The sequence below is a fragment of the Rattus norvegicus genome, chromosome 12, assembly GCF_021556685.1.
Source record: "Rattus norvegicus strain SHRSP/BbbUtx chromosome 12, alternate assembly SHRSP_T2T, whole genome shotgun sequence".
Lineage (NCBI taxonomy): Eukaryota > Metazoa > Chordata > Mammalia > Rodentia > Muridae > Rattus > Rattus norvegicus.
This window is the reverse complement of record NC_141545.1, coordinates 6,522,056-6,540,573: the sequence shown is the minus strand read 5'-3', so window position 1 is coordinate 6,540,573 and position 18,518 is coordinate 6,522,056. Positions and strand designations below refer to the sequence as shown.

The 18,518-nt window shown below is 38.9% G+C and overlaps 1 protein-coding gene across 6 annotated transcripts in view; it reads left to right on the top strand.

The window, feature by feature from the left end:
- The window catches only part of N4bp2l2 (NEDD4 binding protein 2-like 2), a 62,920-nt gene that overhangs the window by 17,822 nt on the left and 26,580 nt on the right, over window positions 1-18,518 (top strand). For 4 of the 6 annotated variants that reach the window (NM_001400958.1, XM_087577844.1, XM_087577843.1 and 1 more), the window contains 1 exon segment: window positions 3,070-3,216. In NM_001400958.1, coding sequence (NP_001387887.1) covers window positions 3,070-3,216 — 147 coding nt within the window. 6 annotated transcript variants of the gene reach the window in all.

Here is an 18,518-nt window from a genome sequence, read left to right as displayed (position 1 = left end):
TTGACTGACTATGTGACATTAGGGCCTTGCCATCATCCCTTCACCATCATGTCCCCTGGTGGGCCCCTCCGTCGCCTTTGTGCCTTGTGTTTTCATCTTGCTCTGGCTTTTCCATCTTCCCATAATTCTGTGCCAGAGCCTTGGCAGCTCAGCGTGTGGGGGTTGCCACACAGTTTCCTTCTGGAATGGTAATGTGGTGTGTTTAACTTGTCTTTACTCATCAGAATTGGGGGCAATATGCTGTTTCAGACATCTTAACATTTCTGCTGCAAATTATGACCAATCCTGTTAAGTAAGAGTCTGGATGTTCTAGTTTCTGTAAATAGGTTATTTTCTGCCCAAGAAAACAAAGGGTTTGTGAGTTTTGTTTCTGGGCTGTTGAGAGGTTTTGTTTTATATCATATTTAGTGAAGTAAGCCCAGAGTTACATGCATGCTAGGCAAGCGTGCTTCAGATCCCTGTAGATTTCAGAACGAGAGGCCCAGGAGAGACTGTGGACTCCGGACTTGGAGCCTCGCTCTCGGCTGTGCTTGCAGTGCCCTTCCCTTCACGCCACTGCCTGTCTCCTCACTCTTTCCTTTCCCTGCTCTGACTCCCTTCCTCTTCAGTACCAATTTTATTGAAGTATAGTTCATATACCTTACAACTTCCCCATTAAATAAAGTATTCAATTCAGTGATTTTTAGTGTATTCATAGAACTGTAGAAATGTCAGTCCTCTTTTTAAACTGTCCTTTTCACTCTTCATCTTCCATCGAAGTTTGCCCCATCTTGCTTCAAAATGCTATTTTTTATTTTCTGCTAGTGTTTATAGAGCCCTCCTCTATGCACATCAAGCACACATTCTGCCATAAACTGTGTCTTAGCTTTCAGGCTCTTGTTCTGTGTGTGGAGCCCAAGTGTTTCTCCATCTTCCATTCCTTTAACTGCTCTCCTGGTGACTGGTGTGCTGTGAGCTGATGATGATACCTGGTGGGCACTATTTGCATACCAACTGTATACTGCACTGGAAGTAGAAGACATGGAGATTTAAACTAAAGACAGTTGAATCATGGCATGCAAATGACTGGGTGATTACACTGTCCTATAATTATGGCTTCATTTACGTTTGATAGACTGTAGTCATTAGAGTTTTGGTTGTTTTGTTGTTTTGTTTTGTTTTGAAATGGGTTTTTACTCTTTAGTTCTAGCTGTCTTGGACCTCACTGTGTAGATCAGGAAGGCCTCAAACTCAGAGATCCACCTGCTCCAGCCTTTTAAGTATGAAGATGTGAGCCACCATGCCTAGCACAATAATTTCTTCATATAAATTAGCAGCCGGGGCTGGGGATTTAGCTCAGTGGTAGAGCGCTTACCTAGGAAGCACAAGGCCCTGGGTTCGGTCCCCAGCTCCGAAAAAAAGAACCAAAAAAAAAAAAAAAAAATTAGCAGCCACTTTATTTTAACTGATATGATAGTTTGAATTTTGGAAGAATTGAATAGAATCAAATAGCTGATTTTGGCCCTTGTAGATTTAATCATATTTTACCAATTTTTTAAAATCATATTTCAGTTGTTGTGTTTGGGATTGAACCTAGGGTTTCAAGAATGCTGAGCTGGTGATCTCCCATTGACAAATTCCCCTATTCCATTTCCTGTCGATTTTTAACCTTGTATCTCTTTATTATGCCCGTCTGTCTCTGTGGTTGCTCTTACTCCTTTGATTGTAAAACATCAGATTAGGAGCAGATTAGCACAGGCCTGTCTTATCCCAGCACCCAGGTCTACAGGGTGAGTTCTAGGACAGCCAAGGCTACACAGAGAAACCCTGTCTCAAATAAAACAAAATTAGATTAGAAAAGTTAGATGCATTTATGGCCTATTTCTAGAAAAAAAAATAGCTACTAAAGCAGGAACAATGCTACAAATAGAGAAAGCCTGCTCCTATGTGTTGTCTTAAGGTCAGTCATGTAGTAAGAAACTATAAGAGTACATGACTTTTTTGTCCAGAACTCACATAAAATTACAGGAAGAGCTAGGCTTAGTGCCCCATGCCTGTAATCCAGGCCATAGAGAGTCCAAAGCTGAATGTGACACATGCTCAGCTGTCACCTCCGTATGACAACACAACTGTTCTCTCAGAACATTGTCAAATCCAGTTCTGGGGGAAGACCTGGTAATCTCTTACTGCTTACATTTTCTGGAAACTTTACCTTGTAATTTTTGCCTTGATATTATGGTTTAATTTTGCCCTTTTCCAGCTTACATGAACATGTGTAAATATGAGATCATATATTACGTATTATTTGTACCTAATCTTTCAATCAGCATCGTGCTTACTCCTAATAAGAAGGTCCTAGTAATAGAAAAGTCTTAAATAAAGCAGGAAAAGCTGGGAAGTGGGGAAAGCTGGTGCACACCTTCAATCCCAGCGCTTGACAGACACAGACAGATGGATGCAGGTCTCTTGTCTACACAGTCAGTTCTCGGACAGCCAAGCTAATACTGAGACCTGTCTCAAAAAAACCTATAACAACAACAACAGAGCTGCCTCAAAAACCCAATAATAATTAACAAGATAAAAAAGCGTCATAAAGTAACTGATTTTTTTTTATTTTTTGATAAATACTAGGAAATCCATTTGTGTGTGTGTGTGTGTGTGTGTGTGTGTGTGTGTGTGTGTAACTCCCATAACACTATCTCATAATCATTCTTCTTTTAAAATTTAAAATTTTTCTCTTTTAAAATGTTTAAAGAAATTGCATGATCGTATTCTTTCCCCTCCCCTCTCCCAAATCCCACCCTCCAACTTCATGTTCTTTCTCTCTCTTTAACAGAACAAATTTTAGAAAACATCTTTTATTTTGCTATATGCCTAATGTTTTCAATGAGCCGTTCTATAAGAAGGTATAGTTAATGTCGTCCTCTAAAATAGCAAGTATGAGTCTGCTTCTAAAGCTAATTATTTCTTCTTGTGTTTATAAAATATCATTTAGACTTTATATTTAAAACAGTTGAATCTCTAAACCTATACTTTATTAAAAAATTAGACAAAAAAAGATTTAAAATATTTTTCCTTTTTTTTTGGTAGGAGGAATAAACATGGCGTGTCTCGAAAGAAGATTGCTCAGATGTTAGACCGTTATGAATTTCAAATGTCCATCTCCATCGTGATGAATTCAGTGGAACCAACACAGAAAAGCACACAAACACCCCTTCCTCTCCAGGGGGACCAGAGGTGGGGAGGCTCTCTAGGCTCACATAGTCAAGTATCTATCACAGATGACTATTGAGAAGTTGGCTGTTCTGGCTGACATATTGACTGCTTTTGAGAACATAGTAGTGAGCCTGTCGTGACTTTCAAATAGCTTCAAATAAAACCACTCTGTTGCTCCACAAGGGTATTCCCTGCAAGTTGTTTAGATACTAAAATACAAATAAAAATTGCCTAAAATTGTATTTTAAATGTTTTTATAATCTTTTGTGATAATATTTCTGATTATTGTGACTGATAGAATGAAAAAAGAATAAGGATTTTTTTTTCTAAAACTATTTTAAACTTCTTTATCTATTTTTCAATACAGTTGAACTGCTTTTTTAATAGTTCATACTTTACATTTTTATAAAACCCAGCATTTTTGTTTCTTTACCCTAAATATACAGAAATGTCAGCATTTTATAAAATACTTTATAGTTGATTCCTTTAATTTGGCATACCAGTAAATTATGTTTCAGCTAATTCATAATGTGACAGAATTAGCCCTAAGTCATAATTAGCATTCCAACTTAGTTGAGACAGAATTTCCCAGCGAGTGTTAGACCGTGGGTATAGTAGTCACCTCATGAGTCATTTATTTACGTATGATGTCCATCTCTGTTGGGATGGATTCAGTAGGACCAACACAGAAAAGCATGTGAAGACCCCTTCCTTTCCTAGGGAGCACAGTTGGGAGGTTCTCTGTTCTCTAGGTTCACCTAATCCAGTGACAGCATCTGTCATCCTTAGACCATTCCCTACTTTCTAGTTGGATCTGTAGAAGGCCAACAGAGGCAAGTCAGGTCATATAGTTTAAAAACCTGGCAGGCAGTTCTGATAATGGTGCAGTTTAGTATTGTTGTTGTTCAATTTGATGTAATATAATTCTGATATAAAAATATTTTGGACAGTTGTTAGTGCTGGCAAAGAGCATTGTCCTGTGAGGTGTGTTTCCTCTGGCTCTAGTTCTCACTGTGAAGCCAGTTCTGTTTCTTTCACTGAGCAGCTCCCCTCCCCAGATTATATTCTTTACTTAGAATTTAAAGACTTAGCTGTAATTCATTCCCAACCTCAGGCACAGCTTTGCCTCATCTGTTCCTAGGGAGTAGTCCAGGAGAGAGACTCCCCCGACTCTTACTACAGTACCTTTGTTTCCAGTGTTGTGCAGAAAATCTTACATCTCTGCTTTATTTTCTTAAGAAAAAGCCTAGTTAATTGCAGGGTGATTTCAAGTTAATTTATCCTGATCCTGTGTATGCTTTGCATATTAATATTTTACCACTTTCAACCTTTTTCTAAATAGCCTATCTTAAATTGTGTAATTTTTGTGTGTTATTTTAAAACATTTTGCTGATTTTTTTTTTCAAGTCGTGAGACTGAGAATGTAGCATTGCAGGCAAGGTCTTTTCACTAAGCTGCTGTGACTGTGTTTCCCTGCATTGCTCTACGCTGCTCATATTTGAGTAGAGCCCAACTTATGCCATTTACCTTGTTTAGCACATGAATGTTTGTATGCGTTTGTTCATCTTTAACTAAACACACAGTAAAAATATGCTGACACATGTTCATGTGTAGGTGTAGGTATAATATGCATATATACGTATAGGTTATACATATTTTTAACATAAGATTGCTTCTTAATTTAGATGTATGTTTTCTAGTATATTATTTAGATTGGCACAGTTTGAAAGTCATACTAAAAAATTAAGCTTAGGGATAGGTAAAACAACTGTTAGATATGCTGTGTCTTTAAGAAACTTTATTTAGGACTGGAGACATGGCTCAGTGGTTAAGACCAAGTGCTCTTCCAAAGGACTCAAGTTTGATTCCCAGTACCCACATGAGGTAGCTCAAAACGCCTTGTAACTCCAGTTCCATGGAATCTCAGTACCTCTCGCCTGTCATGGACCTGTACTCATGTGCAGACTTGTCCATGCACACATGATTTAAAGGCTTCATTTCAGAGTGCTAATAATCCAGTGTGTGGTTGGTCTTTGCTTTGTTTTGGTATAGTTAGTTTGGTTTCTTGAGACAGGGTTTCTCTGTGTGGCCCTAGCTGTCCTGAACTCACTTTGTAGATCAGGCTACCCTCAAACTCAGAGATCTACCTGTCTCTGTCTCCCAAGTGCTGGCATTAAAGGTTTACAACCACCATGCCCAGCTTAATCTAGTGCTTTTTGAATAATGAGCTCTTAGTTAGCCAGCCATCTTTGACAGGATAGAGACTTGCCTTTGCAAGATACAGATTATGAATAAGTAAGTTCCTAGATTTTTTTTGACAGATTTATTTCCTTGTATTTCTGATTAATATTCAATTCAGGAGGCAAAGAAGCAGACCGATCTCTTGAGTTTGAGGCCAGCCTGGTCTTCAGAGCAAGTCTAGGACAGCTAGAGGTCCATAGTGAGACTTTGTGCCCCCCCCCCAAACAGAAAACAAAATCATTCAGAGAGCATTGATCATTTCTGTTTAATTTTTAAAATTGCTAATTCTGTTTAAAGCAGGAAAGTCAGTATTCTTTAAGACCCTTTAAAGGTAGAAAACTGGTTCAGCATTGTGACTAATTTTTTAAAAAACAAGTAACAATAATGAGTGACTGTGCAATGAAAATTATTAAAATCAACTAATCAGAGACATTGGGTGCTAAAAAGCCAATGCAAAATTTACCTATTCCTTTTCAGCATCTTTTTCTTTTATTTGAATGTAATTGAATGTTACCAAGGCCACACAGAACCCAGTAGCCATTAGTCATTGTATTTAAGATCTGTCACACGGCCTCTATTCTAATTCAGTAAGATCAAATTAGAATTACTTGGGGTTTTCTCTGGTGTTAGCCTTTGAGTAAATATGATAAACACATTTATAGTTATATTTGTTATAATTTTATTGCTAAAGCACTCAATATAAGTAAGTTGAACTTCAGTATTGCTATTCAAGTAGGTAGTTTTATTTTATTTATTTCCTTTACCACCATTAAAGAAAACACTGCTTTATGTATTTTATCTGTTTAAAAGTAATATTATGAAATAAAATAATTGGGTTTGTTGTTAAAGTGACAGTTGATTTAGGTACTTTTTTTTTTTTTCTTTTTTTCGGAGCTGGGGACCGAACCCAGGGCCTTGCGCCTGCTAGGCAAGCGCTCTACCACTGAGCTAAATCCCCAACCCCGATTTAGGTACTTGAAGCTTGCTTATTTCTTATTTAATATAGATTATTGAACTTTCTAGTTTTATATATTGATAAATTTCAATCAAAGTGTTCATATTTTATTTACATCTTTATTACAGACTTGTCAGAAACCAATTTTCTGAGTAATGATAAGTGAAATGAGTAGTGTGTTAAATCAGATTTAGGGCATTTGGAATGTTGGAGAAATACAGTTCACAGTTACTGTCATTAGTAGTGTCCTCAACAGACGTGTTTACTTCTTAGTCCACTGGTGTGCAAATGTGTGTTTTCATGAATCCTTTAACTAAGAAGGGCTAACTTTGTAACTTTCTAATTTATACTCCATGTACAGTGATGTGTGCACTAGAGTTGTGCAGACTTTAGTTCCATTTTGATAGTAAGGTTACTCAAGAGATAATTCAGTGATGGTATAGAGGGTACATTAGATTAGTGATTTTAAAGTTGTTTTATGTATTGAACAATTTATGACTTTCCCCATTTAAATTATCAGTTATATTGTAAGTTTACTCTTGTTGGAGATGGCAGTTGTTACAGAATAACGTTGACATCTTGGGCACAGAGACATATGCCTTTAATCCCAGCACCAACAGGGAGAGGCAGACAGATAGATAGATGTCTTCGAGTTCAAGGCTAGACTGGCCAACATAACAAATTTCAATGAAACCATGTGTCAAAAAAAATTCTTGGTATAAAAAATTTTGGGGGGGTTGGGGATTTAGCTCAGTGGTAGAGCGCTTGCCTAGCAAGCACAAGGCCCTGGGTTCGGTCCTCAGCTCTAAAAAAAAAAAAAAAATTTGTTTGTTTTTAAATTAAAGTACTATTAAAACAATAATTTCTTTGTATACGTGCCAAATTTTTTTTCTTTAGACTGTCCTCAGGGGAGCAAGGAGTTGTCTGTTGAAATAGATTGTATAAGGGCCATTAGTGATTATTCCAATTTTGTTCTTTTTTTTAAAAAGGAATATTTAGGTTGATTTCAATTTAGTTGATTCACATTGTCTTGTTTTTGTTTATACATAATGTTGTTCCTGTATGTATATGTGTGTGTGTGTGTGTATGTATATATGTATGTATGTATGTGTGTGTGTATGTGTGTGTCTACCATGAATGCAGTACCCTAGGATGTCAGAAGGCATTGGATTCCCCTGGAAGCAGAATTATAGATGGTTGTAAGCTGCCAGGTGGGTGCTGAGAACTGAACCTGGTCGTCTTCACCACTGAGTTATTTCTCTGTCTTCCAAATTATCAACTGTTTTAAGCCTGAAGAATTCTCACCATTTTGTGCTTTTTAAATTTCAGAGGAAACATTGAATGGTATAGTAGTATTGATTTAGTGCAGTTAAACTTGGAAGACTTGTGGAAGAATGATTATAGTGTCAGTATCTAGATTATAACGAATAGACTGTATATAAACAATGATTTAGAACAACCTTGTGAATTCTTAACACATTGTCACTTTCGGGTTTCATACAGGAAAAAGGATGTTGTGCCACAAATAACTCTTCGAGTTTTGTGCATGTTTAATTGTGCCAGTGTGTGTTTGCATGCATACACGTGTGTTGGAAGAATTGGTTCTCCCATCATGTGAGTGAGGGTCTAGGCTCAAACTCAGGTAGTTGAGGTGACAAATGTTTTTACCCACTGAGCCATTCTTAGACCCACAAGATAATTCTTGGGGGAAAGATCATCAGATCATCAACAGTAAAGAGAATGATTCTTACCATTTTTATAAAAAAAAAAAAAGTGTGGTTCCATATAACCCACAATTGGCTTCAAACTCACCGCATGGCTGAGGGGGACCTTAAACTCCGGATCTTCCCAGCCGCCATCTCCCAAGTGCTGAGATTATAGGAAGCACCACCATTCTTCCTTGAATTGGGAAGTTTTAATTGATCTTTTTTCGATATTTAATAGAAGCTTTAGTTATTTGTATTAGGAATAATCTATTTTTCTTCAAAGATTTATTAGTAACCCTGTCACATTTCAGGTGTTGTATTGCAATGATGATATACATTCTACACCTCTCAGCATGTGATTCGTTAACGTCAGTAAGCTGTGTTAATAACAGTGTTTTTGTAGCTCAGACACAGCCATGGTGTAAGCACTAGCCTCAGAATTACAGACAGAATCACATTGCCTAGCATTACACTTGTTTGGTGGGAACTGAAGACTGGACAAGACTGGACTTTGTGTTGAGGGTGATAGCCTAGCTCTTTTTTTTTTTTTTTTTTTTTTTTTTTTTTTTTTTTTTTTTTTTTTTTTTATTCATTTATTATATATGAGTACACTGTAACTGTCTTCAGATACACCAGAAGAGGGCATCAGATCTCTTTACAGATGGTTGTGAGCCACCATGTGGTTGCTGGGAATTGAACTCAGGACCTCTGGAAGAGCAGTCGGGGCTCTTAACCACTGAGCCATCTCTCCAGCCCTTTTTTTTTTTTTCAAGACAGGGCTTCTCTTTGTGGCCCTGGCTATCCTGGAACTCACCCTGTAGACCAGGCTGGCTTAGAACTCACAGAAATCCACCTGCTTCCGCTTCCCAATTGCTGGGATTAAAGGCCACATCTAGCTCTTAGTAATTCTTGTTCACTTTTTACAAAGTTTGAACACCTTTTGTAAATGAATGGGAAACTGAGAAAGAAGCCCCTGGGTTGTTGGCCTCTTGGTTGTATTTGTGGTTAAACTTGTGTTTACATTTACTAGAGTTCACTAAAAGATTGGGGTTTGTTCGGGGGTTGCTCATTGTGTTCTAGTCTTGGTTGTCTTTTCATATGTGAATCCTAAACGTTACCTTTAGGCTAATGAGTTCACCTCCGTTAGCTGGTGTTACACCGCCTCCTGTTGGAGCTCTGACCTGGCTTTGCTTTGTTTTTATATACATCAAACTGAAAGACTATTTGTTTAGGAAGGGCTTGTAGATTTTCTCTTATAGTTTTAGAAGTCATGTTTCTTTTCTTCCATAGTCTTTTCCTGTATGTGCTTTCCTTCTGTTTTCTGCTTCCTGTGGCCCCATGGCATTCTTAGTGAGGATGGTGGGTAAGTGCCTAGCAAAACTATGTAACTGATTTTTCCTTCCTGTGAGCCACTGAACCCAGCGTCTGCATGGACTTCCCCTGCCGCCCGCCACAGCAGGTCAGCACTTACTCTCTTGACCCTGTGGGTTAGTACAGTTTTGAAACAAAAAAGGCTTATTTGAAAGGTTTATTTTAAGACTCTATCATTGTGGTACTCGTTGATTGAGATTCTCCTAAACATGGTGTAATAATTTGATGTATAGCTTTTAGGAGGAAGTGTTTGGCACCGAATTGTGATGGAGGTTCAGTTGCTGGGTTACAGCTGAAGACTGATGCACAGATCGTTGTTAGAGTCAAGCCTCACTCAGTGGTGCTGTTGCAGCACGAGTTGTCTGACTGACACTTGTGTAAATGACTTCCGTCAGCTAATGCCTGCAGTTGTTAGTCATAGTGCTAGTGCAGGCTTTTAGAAAAAGAAACATCATTTAAGTCGAACAATTTGTCCTATGTATATTTCTCTAGTGAGGGATGGAAAACTTTAAATCTAGAGAGGACTGTATCTTTATCTTTAACCACACAGCCTGCTTTTTATTTAGATTAAATCTGTAGTACTTACTCGGTTTTTGAAAGTCAATACTGAAAGAGGAGAAATTAATAACAATGTTGTTTTTTTGTTGTTGTTTTTTTTTTTTTTCTTTTCTATTTTTCGGAGCTGGGGACCGAACCCAGGGCCTTGCGTTTGCTAGGCAAGCACTCTACCACTGAGCTAAATCCCCAACCCAATAACAATGTTTAAGTGCTTTACACAAATTATATATTGATAAAAATGTTAATATTTGCTGTTGTGTTTTTAATGCTTGACATTTATTTTAAAATTTTCTCATTTTAATTCACATTCGAAGTGTGTAGTATTCAATAAATGGATTATTAAATTGCACAAATTGGGTTTTTTAGTAATGCTTAATTTTCAGACAGCATTCCCTAAAATAGGTAAACATTATTTATGCATGGTCTCATTTCTTTTTCTGTTTTGCCTGCTTATTATCTTAGCTGTATTAGCTGTAAGTGTTGTGGAAACTGCATCTGTTTTCCTTTTTTGATGCTTTAAATTAATTTTCAAAAATTAAAGAGTAGAGGAAGCAATTTTTTAAGTTCGCTTTATAAATAACATGGAATTAAATACGTTTTATAAGGAAAATGTTTATGCACTGGAGAGTTGAGTATTTGACTTTGTTTTTACTAAAATAAATTAATGAATTAGGCTTGACTTTTGTTTCTTAATTGCTTAAGAGTCGGGGTTCAGGATATAGCTCAGTGGTAGAGTGCTTGCCTAGCAAGTGCAAGGCCCTGGGTTCGGTCCTCAGCTCTGAAAAAAAAAATTGCTTAAGAGTAGTTTGTGGTAGTATCATTTATTGATGACAATTTAGATTTTGCTCTAAGTAGAAAGGCTAAATGAAAGTTATGACTGGGTTATGGTAACTTTGAACTCATGAACTGGAAAGCAGTAGATGTACTATTCTTGGAAAATAGTAAATTATAACACTGGCTACAGTTCCAGTTTGCAGTGTTTTATTTATAATTCTGTCAAATACAAGCATAGAAAATGGGCTAACATTTTTTTTTTTTTTTGGTTCTTTTTTTTCGGAGCTGGGGACCGAACCCAGGGCCTTGCGCTTCCTAGGTAAGCGCTCTACCACTGAGCTAAATCCCCAGCCCCACATTTTTAAATAATTAAGAATAAGAGAAATGATATCCTTAAGATTCTAAGGAACAATAGTTGAAAATGGTATCCCATGACCTCCTTACCATTTGCCATTTAAAAACCAGGAGAGGCCAGAATGAAACAATAAGAAAGATTGTCATGTCATACCGTCTTCAGAATTTCAGTGCCGTGGAAGCTTGGGTCTTGTTTCTTTCATGTTTGTGGTATCTGTACAGGTTTACTCTTTTTTTAACCGAAGTCCATGGGCATGGTTAAGTATGACACTGGGCCCTGGGCTTCTCCCTGAAACAATCAGATATAACTACACGGTGTATACCAGAGCCCCTTTCTCCAGATTGACGTTATCAGGAGACTTTAGAGATGATCATGAGCTATGATCAAGTCTGTTAATACTTTTGGTTACTTTTTTAGGTCATTTATAGTTATCAGCACTTCCCTAGACAAATCTGAAAAGAAAAAGTCCAGATAGTTGTTATCCTGATCTTAAGTGATCCACTAGAATGTTCATGAGCTTTTTCTAAAGTCCTCAAAAGGAGTGGGGCGTCTGATCCTCAGTATACATTTCAAAACAGAAAATCTCTCCACAGCTGGGAGCTTAGCTCCTACCTGGGTCCTCTCTGTGAAGCAGTCAGGAAGGAGCATTGGTGGGTGCAAGACTTGGTCTTTAGAGACATTAAGGTTGCTTCTAGAGTGATGTTTACCTGCCTTTTAAGCTACTCTGAAGCCAGAAGCAGCAGGCCTCTGGTGAATTGACACGTGTTTATTAACAGCGGAAGGGGTAGGGGTGGTTAGGCAAAGGGTTAATTACTGGGGCATCTTTCTCCCTTGCCCAGGCGCCTTGCTTCTTGCATGCCAGTCAGGAAGGAGTCGTAGAACAGTAAACTTGTATTGAACCAGGAGGAGACAGTCAGCTCACAGAGGCAAGAATTTTTACATATACAAGCAAATATGCATAAACACACACATTCATATACTCATTCATGTACACACATTCATGTACCTCATACACTGTTGTGGGGCCCAGCTACTTATTTCATATTCATACATGAGCGCGTGCACACATATGCATGTGGAGCAAAAGCATCTGTGTAGAAAGAACTCATTCTGGATGAAAATTAGGCTTTCAACCTTTATTGCATAGAGGAAAAAGGCGTCTACCCTTTTATTGCTAAGTGAATTAAACCCGAATCTGTAAGAAAAAAAAAAGATATTTCCTCTTCAGTAAGACTAAGCTTGCCTTGCTGTTAAGAAGACTGCTCTGCCCCGTAGTGAAGAGAGGCTGATCTTTCCACGCTCTGCATTCTTCCTTCGCCTCTTTCTGCATTCTGTGCACTCCTCTCTTTCTTCTAATTCCGCTCTCCTGCCTCCTGATGCCATATTTTCTAGTTTGTTTGTTTGTGTGTTTTTGTACCTATTTTAGAATAGATCACATTGTATCTATCTCAAAGCTCACCACAAATTTAAACAAATTCAAATCATAAGTTGAATAGGAGTTTACAACAGAAATGTGTACATGTGTTTTCATTAAGTCTAGTTATTTAACTAGATATACATCTTCTGTCCCTAGCTCCATAAGTTCATTGAAAGTTAAAAACTCTAATTCTCATATCTAAGTTAACAATAAGATTTTGATAGATAAGCCCAGTTGATCTTTTATCTTCTGTCCTGAACCCACATCATTCCTTCCTTTATGACCCGTGGTTAATTGTTTTACAGCTCTGTAGAGTGTATTCTAAGTGGTAAATGCCTGCTTTCTATCTCAGACACAGTTAACTCATGGTTCCTGAAGACTGGCAGGGATTTTTGTTTTTTGTTTTTCATGTCAGAGAGAGCTCTAGTTGCAGCCCTGATGATAAAGTACTTAGTAGTTACTAGAAGAATCTTAAGAATTCTTATAGAGTCATCATTAGGACTTAAGAAATAATTAGTATATCATCACCATAAGACAGAACATCTTTGACGATCTGCCGAAAACCTGCCCAGTAGTGGTATGGTAGGCTATTGCCCAGGGGTTATTATATTAATTTTATAAGGACAGAAAAGGTTTATCAGCTGCAGGAATCTAATCCTGAGATTTGTCCCTTGGGCATTGCCTCTAAAGGTTCATTCATAGTAGTTCAAGGTGAAATGTGTCTGGAAGATCACCTGCTAGCCTCTCCTAGATGGCTCCTGACACTCCCCCTCCTCCCCCCGTTCCTTTCCAAGAACATGATGAACTTTGAACATATATTTTATGACAGTGAAGATTAGTATTTGCAGTGCATCTGTCTACATAATTTTTAAAAGATTTATTTATTTATTTTATGTACAGCATTCTGCCTGCATGTGTGGCTGCAGGCCAGAAGAGGGCACCAGATCTCATTACAGATGGTTGTGAGCCACCATGTGGTTGCTGGGAATTGAACTCATGACCTCTGGAAGAGCAGTCAGTGCTCTTAACCACTGAGCCATCTCTCCAGTCCATAATTTTTAAAACATGTATTAATCAGTTTATTATTTAACTGATTCAAGCTAATCCCAACTTTTTATTGTCTTAGGAAACTTCAAAATGTTCCTGGGTTGTGATTTTTAGTAAGAAAAGAACAATTTATTATTAAATGAGTCATGCAGTGTGAGCCCACATTTATCCTATCTACACTCCATTTCGTTAGAGGCTCTGATGGTTTGTATATGCTTGGGCACTATTAGGAGATGTGGCCTTGTTGGAGTGGGTGTCTCAGTGTGGGCATGGGCTTTAAGACCCTTGTCCTAGATGCCTGGGAGCCAGTCTTGTATTAGAGGCCTGCAGATGAAGATGTAGACCTCAGCTTCTCCAGCCGTCTGTTTGGACACTCCCATGCTCCCGCCTTGATGACAGTCTGAACCTGTAAGCCAGCCCCGATTAAATGGTGTTCTAAGAGTTACCTGGTCATAATGTTGGTTCACAGCAGTGAAGCCCTAAGATGAAGGCTAGTGGCTCTATCTCTCACTTGTCTGGAATCTCAGTTTATATCACCAGGTCTTTCTTCTTTTTCTGACTGCAACCCCATCCTTGTTCCTGAGATTTTTGCTTCAGCATTTAAACACATTCAAGCCTCTGTTAAACATTTTTTTTGGGGAGGGGGGGCAAGATTCACTGAATTTTAAACCTCATAAACAATCTGTACTTAATGTCTTATTTCCTCATTTGTTATTGATTATAGTCAACCAATTCCCACTCTCTCATTTTACTTAACATGGAAATCTCAAGAATGTTCATTTATATTGATGTGCATTATTCATTGCTTATCTTTGGCTATTTTGTAGCATTTGAGTTTTGAATCTTTTCATTAAGATATTTAGCATTGTCCAACAGCGCTGGCACATGCCTTTAATCCCAGCACTCAGGAGGCAGAGGCAGACAAGATCTCTTAGTTTGAGGCCAGCATGATCTACAGATCCAATTTCAGGGTAGCCAGGACTACACAGAGAAACCCAACAAAACAAAACAAAAAAACAAGGAAACAACAATATGCTTAGCCTTAGCTGGCCTGACTCACTGGGTAGAGCACTTCCTGCCCAGGCCAAGGACTTCAGTTCAATTTCCAGGACCTGTCTAAAGGTAGAAAGAAAACCACCTCTGCTAAGTTGTTCTCTAGTCTCCATATATGTGCTTTGGCACACCCACCCCACCTCCGTTATAACACATGCCAGGAGCAGTTAAAAGTCTTCGTACTCATCTAGAAGGGCAGGATTTGGTTCCCAGTTCCCACATCAGGTGCCTCAACCACTTCTCCGGCTCCAGGGAGCTGCACTTCCTCTTATGGTCTTGATGAGTTGACGTCCAGTCACACATACATAAGAAGTAAATAATGCTTGGCAGATACTTTATGCTTCTTTGACATTGTGTCCCTATCTCTGGCTGTGTTTCTTGAAAGACTTCTTTGCTGCCTTCTATTCCTCTTAACTCTTTAATTTTCAAATTCCTTACATTTCAGTTATAGACAGTTTCCTATTCTTGTCCTTTCCAGTGACCTCATTATTTCTCATTTGCATGTAGTAGTCATGGCCCCTCCTCCCCACTGCTACCCCATAATTTTTATCTACACAGCAACTAGTTTAGTCTAAATTAAGACCTTGGAACTGTGACTCAGTAGTAATATATATATGTATATTTATACACATTAATTAAAATTCTCCTTTAATTCTACATAGTAGGTTCTTTGCATTTTCTTCTGGACCTCGTTTATAGCCCTCCTTATTTACATTATTGCTCTCCATCTTTACTGTCCTTACCTTCCTTGACCCAATCCACTGTTCTGTTGTCAATACTACTGGATTAGGTATTATTTAGTTTGTCACTATGCATCTGAGGCTGGCCTAGAACTTACTATGTAAAACAGGCTGGCCAGGAACCTACAGAGATCTGCCTGTTTCTGCCTCTGAAGTGCTGGGGATCAAGACATGTCCCACCCACCATTCCCTGCTAGAGTTTGTTTGGTTCATAGCTGCAGCCACAAAAGCCTAAACCAGTGTTTGTCATTCTGTAGGAGTGAATAGTAATGACCCCAAGTGTATTTCCTATATCTCTGTTTCTCTTTTCAGCTCTAGTTTGTTCTGAATAATCAGACTTCTGTTTTCGATCCTGAAAGGCTTGAAAATAATAATAAACCTGTGGTCTCTCCAGATCCAGGTCTTCAAAATTTTCTGGAATGTGTAGATGTATTTACCTTCCCATTGGGTTTTGCAAATGGAGAACTTGAAACCTGATACTTTTCATTTTCTTTGTTAGTGGGGGTGGTATGTTTCTTTTTTGCTTTGGTTGGTTTGGTTTTTGGTTTTTCAAGCCATGGTGTTTCGGTATAGACTGTCCTGGACCAAGATGGCCTCAAACTCAGAGATCCAACAGCCCCAAGCAGGTGACTTTTTTTTTTTTTTTTTTTCTTTTTTGGTGGCTTTTCTGAGACAAAGATTTTTTTCGTGTGATATCCCTGGCTGCCCTGGCACTCACTTTGTAGTCCAGGCTGGACTTGAATTTACAGAGATCCACCTGCCTCTGCCTCATTGCTGGAATGCTGGGATTAAAGGCTGCACCACCACCCAGCTTGTTTTCAATCCATCAAAGGGGATTTGTGAATTTTCCACCTAAAATACTTCTTGAATGTGAGTTTTTAACAGCCAACATTTAACAGGTTTTCATACAAGGAGTGCTCTTATTCCCTGTATTCAGGCGAAACAGTATCACTAACCCTGTGTCTCTTCCCTCCAGTAATCTTTTCAGAATGAAAACATCGTGGCCAGGGAGTGGTGTCCTTTAATCCCAGTGCTCAGGAGCCAGAGGCAGGTGAATCTCTGAGTTTGAGGCCAGCCTGATCTACTTAGTTCTAGAACAGCCAGGGCGACACAGAGAAGCCCTATCTCAGAAAAGCATAATTATGTTTAAAGCCTCAGTTGTTTCCCTATTGTTCTTAGGACAAAGTCTGGTAACCGTGATGTGGTAATTAATATGCTGGATTACATCATCCCTCTTTCTCACCCAGCTGCAGACCTGTGTCTTGTCTTTTTTGCTTTACTGTCCTTGAATGCACTGACTTATCTCCTCTTTCTGGAAGTTTCTGCACATGTTTTGCTTCCATACTCTTCCTGTCTGCACATTCTAGGACTTCAGTATATTGTTATATATTCCTTCGTTCCTTCCTTCACTTGCCTGTGACCCGTACCACTGAACCGCCATCTCTGTGAGTTAAGGATTATATCTTTTTTGCCCCTCCATTGCATGATCAGCTAGCATGTTGGCTGCAAAAAGTGTTACTCAGTTTTTAGATAAGTGAACATAGTTCCAACTTATTCCAACTTGTTTGAGGCTGAACTGTGATTTCCTAATGCATACATTGAAATTCTAACCTCTAGTACTCAGAACATGCCTACATTTGTAGATATAGTACAATGTAAGTACCTGAGACCACATCCTTCAAGGACAAGAAGCAGTTGATTCACAGACTTAGTCCAAGAACTGAAGGTATGAGGACACCAGAGGACACCAGGTAGGGCATTACAAGCAAGAGCAGTATGTGCTCTCACCAGCCCCCAAATTATGTTTTGTAGAAAATACCTGCACTCATAAGTGATGAGTTTGGATATTTAGCTAGAACGTTTTGGTTTCACTGCACTGTGATACAGTATATGCATGTGTGCACATGCTTGTGCATGGCAGGCAGGAGGAAAGGTCAGGAACGACTCGGGGAGAGTCAGTTCTCTCCTTGTTTTGTGAGCTGACAATGCAATGACTGTGATGTGGTTAAGGGGAGGTTTTGGTTGTAGACATGAAAGAGAAAAGCCAGAAGCATCTGGAAGAGTCCAGAGCAGAGAAACATGTAGACTGACCATGACCAGCAGACTGCACATGAACATCAGGGAATAGAGAAAACGTCGTGAAAATAGTGTAGCTGTAAGAATGAGTAGCTGGGGGGTTGGGGATTTAGCTCAGTGGTAGAGCGATTGCCTAGCAAGCGCAAGGCCCTGGGTTCAGTCCTCAGCTAAGGAGAAAAAAAAAAAAAAAAAGAGTAGCTGGAGGAGAGAAGGCCTATGACCTGGAGGGAGCTGAGGGCAGAGGAAGTTGTGAGAAGGGCTAGAAAGCTAGAATGACTTGGAAATTTGTAACAGGCACCGAGGAACCCTGGAGGTCAGCGTTTCAGGTTCTGTTGGTCTTTGATTTTTATTTATTTATTTATTTATTTATTTATTTATTTATTTATTTTATTTTTTTTTTAAGACGGGTTCTCTGGATTCTTGGCTGGCCTTGAACTGAGAGCTCTGCCTCCTGTGAGCTGGGATTAAAGGGCATGCCTCATTGTGTGGCTCAGCAGGAACTTGATATGCAAATAGGCACCATTGGTTGCCATTTGTCCCAGAGACCAGTTTTCCAAGTTCCTGAGGAGTGCCAGCTTTTATCTAGCCTGCGGAGACTGTAGTCCACTTTGAGATCATCTCTGGATATTGGACAGCCTTTTGAAATCTAGGGAGTTGGAATCTCCTTTGGACCTGATACTTGCACCATATGAGATCAAGGTATCAAATTCAGGTTGTCAGGTCCATAGCAGACACCCTTACCTGCTAAGTCATCTTGCCAGCTCCTAAAGCTGACAGTTCTAAGGAAAAAGTGGTGTGGCCTGATGTCCTTTGTGGCTTACAGTAAAATGTGATAGAGGAAAGTTGAGGAATGACTTATTAAGCCCAGAAGAACTAAAACTTGAAAATTTAGAAAAACGCTCAGGCCATATTGAGAAGTTACAAGTAATGATCTGGAAAGGGTGTATCTTGACAGCTATGTGAGCAGCAAGTAGTGAAAGCCAGAGCAGAGAAGGGCTTCAGCCAGAGGTCAGGGATTCCAACATGGGTG